This window comes from Galeopterus variegatus, unplaced genomic scaffold (genome assembly GCF_000696425.1).
Source record: "Galeopterus variegatus unplaced genomic scaffold, G_variegatus-3.0.2 Scaffold3640, whole genome shotgun sequence".
Classification (NCBI taxonomy): domain Eukaryota; kingdom Metazoa; phylum Chordata; class Mammalia; order Dermoptera; family Cynocephalidae; genus Galeopterus; species Galeopterus variegatus.
In genome coordinates, this window is record NW_007729751.1 from 123,623 (window position 1) to 133,095 (window position 9,473).

The 9,473-nt window shown below is 53.2% G+C and overlaps 1 protein-coding gene across 1 annotated transcript in view; it reads right to left on the minus strand.

Annotated features, from left to right (window-relative positions):
• Window positions 1-698: 698 nt before the first annotated feature.
• The window catches only part of MS4A15 (membrane-spanning 4-domains, subfamily A, member 15), a 10,435-nt gene continuing 1,660 nt past the window's right edge, over window positions 699-9,473 (minus strand). Inside the window, 5 exon segments of the mRNA XM_008585611.1 lie at window positions 699-1,741; window positions 1,744-1,833; window positions 2,697-2,810; window positions 3,126-3,218; window positions 4,980-5,036. Of these exon segments, the coding sequence (XP_008583833.1) occupies window positions 1,574-1,741; window positions 1,744-1,833; window positions 2,697-2,810; window positions 3,126-3,218; window positions 4,980-5,036 (522 nt within the window). The 3' untranslated portion in view covers window positions 699-1,573.

Sequence of the window (9,473 nt, forward strand, 5' to 3'; positions counted from 1 at the left end):
ACTACTCTTAAAGCCTCAAGCACATTTCCCCCCAGCTCTATACTTTACGATCATAAATTCTAAGCTCTAAATCCTTGTCTCCTCTCTTGATTTTTCAGCCAAAGCTTGTCACAAGCCACACCTCAGCTCTGCACTGGCACGACCCTGAGAGTCCTCTTTAAATGGCACCCTAGTCTTGGCCCTGTAGTCAAATGGCACTTAGCCCACTACCCCTCCTTTGGGAAGACTTCACAGAAGGGGCAACATTGAAAATGGGTCTTGAAGGAGGAGCAGGAGTTTGTTAGATGAAGAAGTAGGTGTGCAGAGGAACGCAGCCTGTCCAGTCTTTGGGATGAAGAAACAGGGCAGGAGGAAAGAGGGTTGGTGGCTTGGGCTACGGGGAGCCCATTTGAGCCCATGGTTCAAATCCCAGCACTGCTTCTTACTAGCTCAGTGGCCTTGGGTATGTGATTTAACCTCTTTGAGCTTCAGCCTCCTTTGTTGCAGAGTGGGCATATGAATGCTTGCTTGTTTGGGCTGAGGTGGAGACAGGATTGGTGCGAGGATTATACCACACAGATCATAGCACTTGGCACCCATAAGTGCCCTTTTACTGTGATGGTGGGACAGTTACCCAGGTCCTCTGATAAACATGGGCTTAGAAGCCCCTGAGGTTAAAAAGCAAAAGTCATTGCAATGAGACCAACTCAAAATTTAAGCCACACTGTTTATTTCCCTCTGTGGTATGGACAAGACAAGCCATCTGCCTGGGCCTGTGAATTCCCAGCTGGAGGTGTCTGTCTGTCCCCAGAGGCCCAGCCCTGCTCTTGTGGTAACCCTCAGGGACATCCTTGCTCCTCTGGCTGTGGGTGTGGGCAGGGTGGCACTGAAAGGCACAAGGAGGTCCCAAGCCACCGGGGAGGGAGGCTACCTTGGCCGTGCATCTGTTGATGCTGACTGTGGTGGAGGCCTGGAGGACTGGGCTGGCTTCAGCCCTCCCCTGCAACCTCCCCACCCTACCTCCCCAACCTTTCCCAGTGGGTAGGGGAGTGGAGTCAACACCAATTCCATATTACAGAGAAGGAAAATGAAGGCTTCTGGAGGGAGTCGAGAGAGAATGTCTGGCCTAGACCCAGGACTTCAGGGAGCCCAGAGGTGCTGGAAGGACCTTACAGGTTATCTGGTTCAACATTTCAGTTTCCAGGTGGGGAAACTAAGGCCCAAAGATGTGGCAGCAGATGACAAAGGACAGAGCTGCTCTTGCGGCCAGGAGACCCAAGGTCAGGCCCACTGCTCTGCCATGTGGCCTCGGCCTGAGCTCTGCACCTAGGGCCAGACTTTGGAGGATCTGGGCTCTCTGGGCTTAATGACCTTCCCAAGGCCTGAGGGCCAGGGCAGCCTTGAACCTGAGTGTCCAGTGGGGTTAGGATTTCCCCCAATAAGCAGAGAGAAATGCAAAGTCACACGAGGGTCATTCCTGGACTGCGGACAGGGCTCATGGAGCTGAAGAGCATGCACCTTGACATGACCTAGTGTCTTTTAGGAAAGAAACCACTTGGGGAAATGTGTGGGACAGACGTCCCTGGGCAATGCTTCACTCAGGTGCCTCAATATGTGTGGATTGGGTGAGGGGAGACAGCAGGAGAGGGGCTGCCCCTTGATGAACAAGGTGGGTGTGGGGAGAGGCTGGGCCCAGAGGGGAAAGGCTGGACTCCAACCTGCCGGAGTCACAATCTGCTACTCGGACGACTCCTTGGGCATATATGCCACATTGTCATAAGCAGGGGGCGGTGAGGCTGCCGGGCTGGGGATGTTGAAGTCTGCGCTGAAAGCGTTTGGCAGGAAAATTACAGGCTGAAAAAAAAAAAAACCCAATGAAAGGCCTGGAGCCTTCAGGGAGGAGTTACAATTGTGCCCCCTTGTGGGGACTCTGAGAACAGCGTCCTAGTAATGAATTCTGCAAAGCTGAATTATACACGTAGAACTGCCACCTGTTCAACTAATATTTCAAAAAACATTTACTGGGGCCAACTATAATCCCGGCATTGGGAGTACACCGGGGAACAAAACAGGCAAAACCCCCATTTCTCTAGGGGCTCACGTTCTGGTGTCCTTTCTCTCTGAGACTCTTCTGCCGTGGTTCAGGGCTTAGAGCTCCCTGATCTTCTGACGGATTTCCCTGAACCCAAAGACTCTCACCCTCACATTCTGCATACAGCCACCTGCCACGCAGCACCGCCCCCCACCCCCCGGGGAACCCCTTCCAAATGCCCCCTCTCCCTTCCATCACCCCCTTTCCACCCTCCATGGAAACTAAGCTCAAATGCCACCGCCTTGTTTTATTTTTTGGCGGCTGGTCGGTACGGGGAACCGAACCCTTGACCTTGGTGTTCCACCACCGCGCTCTAGCCTGAGCCAGTTCTGCCAGCCCCGGGCCGTAGCTGCTCCTCTGTGCACTGCACGCCCCTCCTCCCCGGAGCCCAGGCTCTCTGCGCAGCCGCACAAGGCAGCTGGTCTGTCGGCGCTGGCGCCCCCCTGTGGCCATGAGGAGAATAGTCCCATCTTCACTGACGAGGACTTCTTTGCGAAGACTTCTTTGGGTCCCCTGATGGGTGAGTGGGACGCTCATTGCAGCGCCCTCTCCCCATGTTGTTTCCCAGCCAGCAGCCTTCCCCAGAGGCTCAGGTTTAGGTGGACGTGGCGGTTGAAGTACTTACCGCGTTGGTTTGGGCGCGGGTGGCTTGGCACCCAAAGTGGGTGGCAATGACTGCAATGAAGAACTCCAGGATGGTGAAGATGGTAAGCACGGCCAGATAGCCCCTGCCCACGTCCTGGGGACCAGAAACTCACGGTCAGGGGCTGAGAAGAACTTGCCCAAGGTTACAGAGCCAGTTGGTGGCAGAGCTGCACGTGGGCCAGTCCTGCTGCCTGTCCCCACCCTCTCCTTCCCTGTACAGGCTTTCTCTCCATGCCCCTGATGCCCATTCTTGGGGTAGGGTCATAGGTCAATATACTCATGGGGTCTATTGGAACCGGCAGACCCTGCCAACATCCTGGTGCTGCCCACTCTCGCCTCCCTCCCCTTCCTGGTCATGGCTCCGTCATTCTCCAAGTTTTCCCACTGTTGGGGGTATGTGACAACACACCCAGTTAGTGACACCAAAATCCATGAGCAGAATGGCTGTCCCAGCAAAGGCCGCCATGGCGCTGAGAATGTTGGTCCCCAGGCTGCCCCTCACCTGCAGGAAGGAGAGAGATGGGAGGGCAAGAAGCAGAGGGGAGAGAGAAGTGAAGGAGAAAGGAGGAGAGGCCACAGCTCACCTGCCAGCCCCCAACACCTCCCTCCCACAGCCAAGGAGGCAGGGGCCACACTGCCGTGCATGGGGCTGTGCTCTTGTGGACTGTGCTCTTGTGCTTGGGTCCGAAGAGCATGGGGGGTGAGTGAATCCCTATGGTCCAGGTGGTCGCCCAGGGGTCACCGTCCCCATGCAACCAGAACCTGATGCTCTTTTGACCTGGTAGCTGGAAAATTCTGATGAAACTGCCCAGCCTTAAAGTGCGCTGGGCACTGCAATACCCATTGAAGTTCAAAGATACCTGACTTTCTTTCTTTTTGTTTTTTTTCAAATGACAGCCAGGAGGGCACTGAGACCAGAGCAGAGAATCAATCAGTCAATCAATTAATTAATTTGACAAGCTTTTCTTGAGCACCTATTGTATGTCTGGCCTATGCAAGATGCTGTGAGGGGTGGGTAAGTCAGGTCTCTGCCCTCCTCGAGTTTACAGCCCAAGGGGACATTGAATTTGGTCTTGAGGACCGCCCCCTCTGCAACCCATTCTCTGTCCAGCACCCAGGACAGCTCTCTAGAATATAAAAAGGGCAAGGATTCCTCTGCTTATACAATCAGTGGCCTCCATTGCCCTTAAAATCTATTCCAGACCACATTCGGGTTCTGAATCACCTCCCCTGGCCTTTCCCTGTCACCCTGCCTCCGGCTTTCGATGGTCCAGCCCTGGGCCCCTCTCCCCACCAGGCTCTTCCTTGGCTGTGGCCATCTGAACTGTGAGGTTTCTGTTCAGGGATCCCAGACTGTCTGAGCTGAGCAGAACGACTCTCACGTTATCCTGTCTGCTTCCTTTTAGCGCTTTTTGTGCTCAGTAACTATCTTACTTGCTAGTTTGTTTTTTTTTTTTTTTTTAAAAAGATGACCGGTAAGGGGATCTCAACCCTTGGCTTGGTGTTGTCAGCACCACGCTCAGCCAGTGAGCAAACCGGCCATCCCTATATAGGATCCGAACCCGGGGCCTTGGTGTTATCAGCACCGCACTCTACCGAGTGAGCCACGGGCCGGCCCTTGCTAGTTTGTTTTTTGGGTGTCTTTCCAGACACCAGCACCTAAGCTCCAGACCCTTGTGGCCGTGTTCTCTGAGCCTGGCTGACGCTGCTACTGTCTGGTTCATATGCTTTTATCGCCTCCTGGTGGCCAGTCAAGGCACTGGAACCTTCCACAACCCCCTCCAGAGCATTTCCCCATCTAATTTCTTTCCACCCCTTTCCCAGACCTCTGCCCTGGTCCAATGGAGACACAATGGTTTCCATAGCAACCGTGCCCACGCCGCTTCATGCCTTCTCATGCTTTTTCCTTGGTGTCTCTAAGTGCCCCCTGCCCGCCAAGGCCCAGCTCGCTGTCTGCTCTTCCAGGAGGCCTTTGCACAACTTTCTCTGAACGGCCTGAGCGCTTCATCTGTGGACTGTCACTTTCTACCCTGGGTTGTATTTTGAAAGTGTGTCCTGGCCCCTCCTCTCCCATACACGGGCGGGTCGGTGTCTGGTCTGCCTGGGTGTTGACCCCGCGCCTCCCCAACAACCCCTCCAGCACTAGCAGGCCCCCCGGAAGTGCCTGCTGAATGGCTGAATGAGTGAGCAGATGGGAGTGCAGAGTGGAGTGGAATCCAGCTGTGGCCCGTCCCCACCCCTGGGTCCACCCGTTCAGACTCACCAGGCAGCTGGTGTGGTTCTTCTCAGCCGCCACTGAGAGGGACCCAGAGATGATGAACTGTGTGGGGAAGAGGGGACGAGTGAGGCTTTGTCCAGGACTCTGGGCAGGGCCCCTGTCTGGGCTCTGTTGAGAGGCTGCAGAGCACCTTGCCTCCTGGCCAGGCACCTTGGGTCTCTCTGTAAGTTTGTTCCCTGGTTACTAGGGGCTCCTGTCCAGGGGACTAGAGCCATAGCTGATGAGTAAGTGTTTTCATTGACACCATATTGCCAGAGCCTCATGGGAGGGGATTGTTCCTCAGACAGCCGCTCAACAAACACTGACTGAGTGGCACTTATGTGCCAGGAACAGAACAGGGTTGAGCAAGACAGACACGATCCCTGCTCTCATGGGGCTTCTACTCTAACTGGGGAAGAGTGACACTTAGCAAATAGACAATGAAGAACAGTTTGGGTGTGATGACGTGATGAGGAGTCACTGGGGGTTGGGGGGATTGTCAGGGAAGGCCTCTTGGAGCTGAGATGCCAGTGGGAGGGTGCAGGGCATGGAGGGTGGGAGCCTTGCCCCCCACTGGACCCACATCATGGCACCCAGCACCCAGAAGTTGCCTTGCAGTGGCTCTGGGCTGGCCCCACGACTGGCTGAACTAGAATGGAGCCAGAGCACATGGTGCTGGTTTTGGCCGAATGCTCAGTGGGCTGACAGGCTGCACCCTTGCACTTGCTGCCACACTGGAGAGACCACAGGGGGACATCCATGGTGGGGGGCTGGGGTTACACGGAGACAGAGCGGACCAGGAAGGAGCCACTACACTTGCGCAGATGGTGAGGATCGGGGTGGAGGCAGTGCAGGCAGGGGCGAGCCGACGGGACGTGCTGGGAGGGTTGATGTGGGAGCGCGGAGAGGGAGGCGGCTCGGATGACCTCGGGATGATCTTAGCTCTGGCAATTAGATGGATGGAGGTGCCACTTGCTGAGATGAAGTGGGGAGGGGCTGGAATAGGGTTGGAAACAGCAGGAATCAAGAGCTGCCTCTTCAACATCAAGTGGAGAAGTCAAGACAGCAGCTGGATTTAGATGCAGCTCTCAGGGCTGGACACAGACATTATGAGTCCTAGACAAAGAAGCCAAGCCCCAGAGAGAGGCAGTGACTTGCCCAGGGTCACACAGAGAAGGAGGCCTGCTGGGACCACATTCCAGCTGTCCTGCCTCTTTCTTTTTGTAGGGAGCAAGTTATCCTTCCGTCCTGCAAGTTCGGGAATTTTTTTTTTTTTAGGGGTGGGTGGGAGGCTGGTGGGTGGGTGATCCACAGGGATCGAACCCTGGACCTTGGTGTTATCAGCACCATGCTCTAACCAACTGAGCTAACCAGCCAGCCAATTTTGGAAAATTTAAACTAAGAACTCCTTTGAGCCTCTAAGAAAAGCTATGAGCCCTCTTTCTAGACAAATGCACATAATACATGTATATTTTTTGGGGTCCCCGAGGTCATCAGTGTGAAGATCTAACTGAATGATTAAATGTTGGCATTCACACATGTCCCGCAGGATATCCTGACTCTGATAAACTTCCGAATTTGAAAAGCTTTTTTTTTTCCCCTTCCACCATTTCTGAAGTCTTTACTGGGTATACTTTGTGATAAAGCCTGGCAGGTGGGACTCAAAGAAGAAAGGGACACCTGTGTTTCTTTCTGCTCTGATGTCTCCCCCAGACTCTCCAATTTGCCAACATTTTCCTCCAACTTTGGATCACTATGGTCCATCCAAAGGGCCAGAGCTTGGGTCGTGCATGGCCAGGTGACCGTTCCACTCTAGTTGTGCTGTGTCAGCAACTTTGGTCTCTCTGGACCCCACTGGTGGGGGTTTTGAGCTCTTGCTGGAGGCAGCCTGTGCAGGGGCAGAAAGCCACTGTGCTGGGTTCTGGACCCACCACTCACTCAGCGGTGGCCTCCCTCATGCAGATCTCTGACTCTCCCTCTAAAAGGGGAAGTTGCAATGGCAGTCCACCATTTGGTACAGAATTTTAGGGTTACCTCTTGTTTTCCTCAGCAAGCGATGGGATAGGCAGTGCCTGATCTATGAAGCCACTTTTTAGATGAGGAGGTTGAGGCCAACAGACGGTGGAGCTGGGATTCAGACCCCCTTGGCTTGACCCTAAAGCCTGTGTTTCCTTGGGACGGCCGGGAGGCTCTGGCAATATGGAGGTAAAGGTGCAAACACCTTGCAAACCAAACACTTTTACCTTTGGAAAAGGCGCAAACACCAGCGTTCACTCTGTAAACACCGAAAACCACCGTAAAAGACGGTTCGAGGGAGAAAGCCCGTTCCCCGCAGCCAGGGGCCGGCAGAGCACAGCTCCGGGCGGGCCACCGCCTGCTGTCTGCTCCGGCCCGCGGTTCTCGGGCACCGCTCCGTGCTGCTGCCTGGTGTTCCCAGGCCTCGGCGCGGTGACCGACAACGTCGTCTGCGCTGAGCACCGCGCCCGCTGCAGCCTGCGGGGAACGCGTCCGCGAGCGTCTTTTCATTCCAGCGCTGCGCTGGGGCCGCCTCCCACCCTGTGAAATCTGACTTGGGTTTTTAATCTGGTTTTAAAGCGTTGGTTTACCAGCATCCCCCCCGATCCATTCCCAGAAGTGGGATGGGTTTCCCTAGGGCGGGGACAGGTGGGCTTCTGGCCCACGTTGCTGCCCATTGTTTTTGGTAACTATTGAGTTCTGGGAATGAGTGGACAGAGATGTTCAAGGCCCTGAATCCAGCCTCTGCCAAGTTCAGGAGCCCCTTCCAGCTCGGTGACCTCCATGCACACTCCTGCAGTGACCAGTGCTCGCCACCACCCAGACCAGCACGGTCCATTGATGGGCGGTTCTGACTGAGGACAACTAGGCTTGTATTCTTGGGTCATGTGGATATAGACCACTTTCTGACACGAGTGCCAAGAATCGGGATAGGTGTGGGCGTGCTTCTCTGTCTCTTTCTCTCTTGGTTGCATGTCTTCACCTCTTCTACTTCCTGATGTGGCATGGCATCCCAGCTTTACCCTTGCTGCTAGACTGCCACGGCTACTGCGATGACATCAGCTACTGTGACTGCCACAGCTACTGTGATGACCTCAGCTGCAAACCTTTGTTTGCAAGGTATTGCACCACTTATTGCACGTCTGTCTATATGTGACCTTATTTAATCCTAATGTGATGAGGTTAGGTATTATTATCCTAATTTTGTGGATAAGGAATCTGAGGCTCAATGATGTTCAGTAGCTTGTCTGACGTCTCCCAGATGTGAAGTGGTAGGCCAGCTGACTCTAAAGCTGGTGTCCTTCTCACTGGGTGACACTCCTTAACACCTAATTGTATGTTCCACTTTTTACGTTTTTCAACAATTTATATTTGTCTCATTAAATTCCTTTGTGGGGAGGGCATTGGTTCCGGGGTCTGCTCTGAGGTTTCAGAATTCCAGCCGTTGATGACCCCATCTCTGTTCACTGTCTCCAGCCCCTTCCTGCACCTGTGGACTTGGTGACACTTTTAGGGTAGGATTCTAAATTCCAGCGTGTTTGAGCCAGAGGTCCTAGATGCTGCAGAACAGAGGGGTTGGGAGCAGAGCTTTTCAATCACACCATCTTTGGTGACAGGATGTCACTTACCACCGGTGTGGGCTTGGGCAAGTGGCTTAGCCTTGACAAACCTCAGTTCCCTGCTCTGTCCAATGGAACTATGATCCCTGTCTCACAAGCTCCTGCTAAGAATCTAACGAGGCAATGCACGCAATGTCCTTGTCACAATGGATGCCCCTCTCAGAGGCACTTAATAAATAGGAGCTGTTGTCATCACCACCACCATCATCATCACCACCATTGCTTAGCTGTTTTCATCTCTTACTTGGAGAAACTGAGGCTAAGGGACAAACTGGAGAATATGTACATATATATAGGTATGTATAAAATTAAATAAGCAGGAGGTCATTAGACCCAGACTGTCTCTTTCAGTTTCTATGTTAACAAACTGCAACCAAACTCAGTACATAAACAAACCAAAACTTAAATCAGGAGTATATTTTTTTGTGACAAATAGCTGGGTTTCAGCCAATCACAAACAGCCATGCTTCAGCCAATCATAGGCAGCCAACCAGTCAGACCAATTGCCCAAATAAGGCAACCAGTTGCCCAAATAAGGCAAAGGCCTCCTCACGCCATGCCCAATTAGGGCAGACACCTGGCCGTAGCCAATCAGGTGATTTCTCTGCTTCCCTGTCTGACTAATAAAAGCTTGCTGCTCACACTGCTGGCTGCAGCTCTCTGAACCTCTTCTGGTTCTGAGTGCTGCCTGAATCATGAATCGTTCTTTGTTCAAATAAACTCTGTTAAATTTAGCTTGTTCAGAGTTTTCTTTTTAACAGGACACACACACACACGTATGTGTCTACTCACTTCTAAAGCAGTTAATAAATATTTCCTAGCACTAGCAACCACATCTATACTTTTAATAACAGCCATCATCATT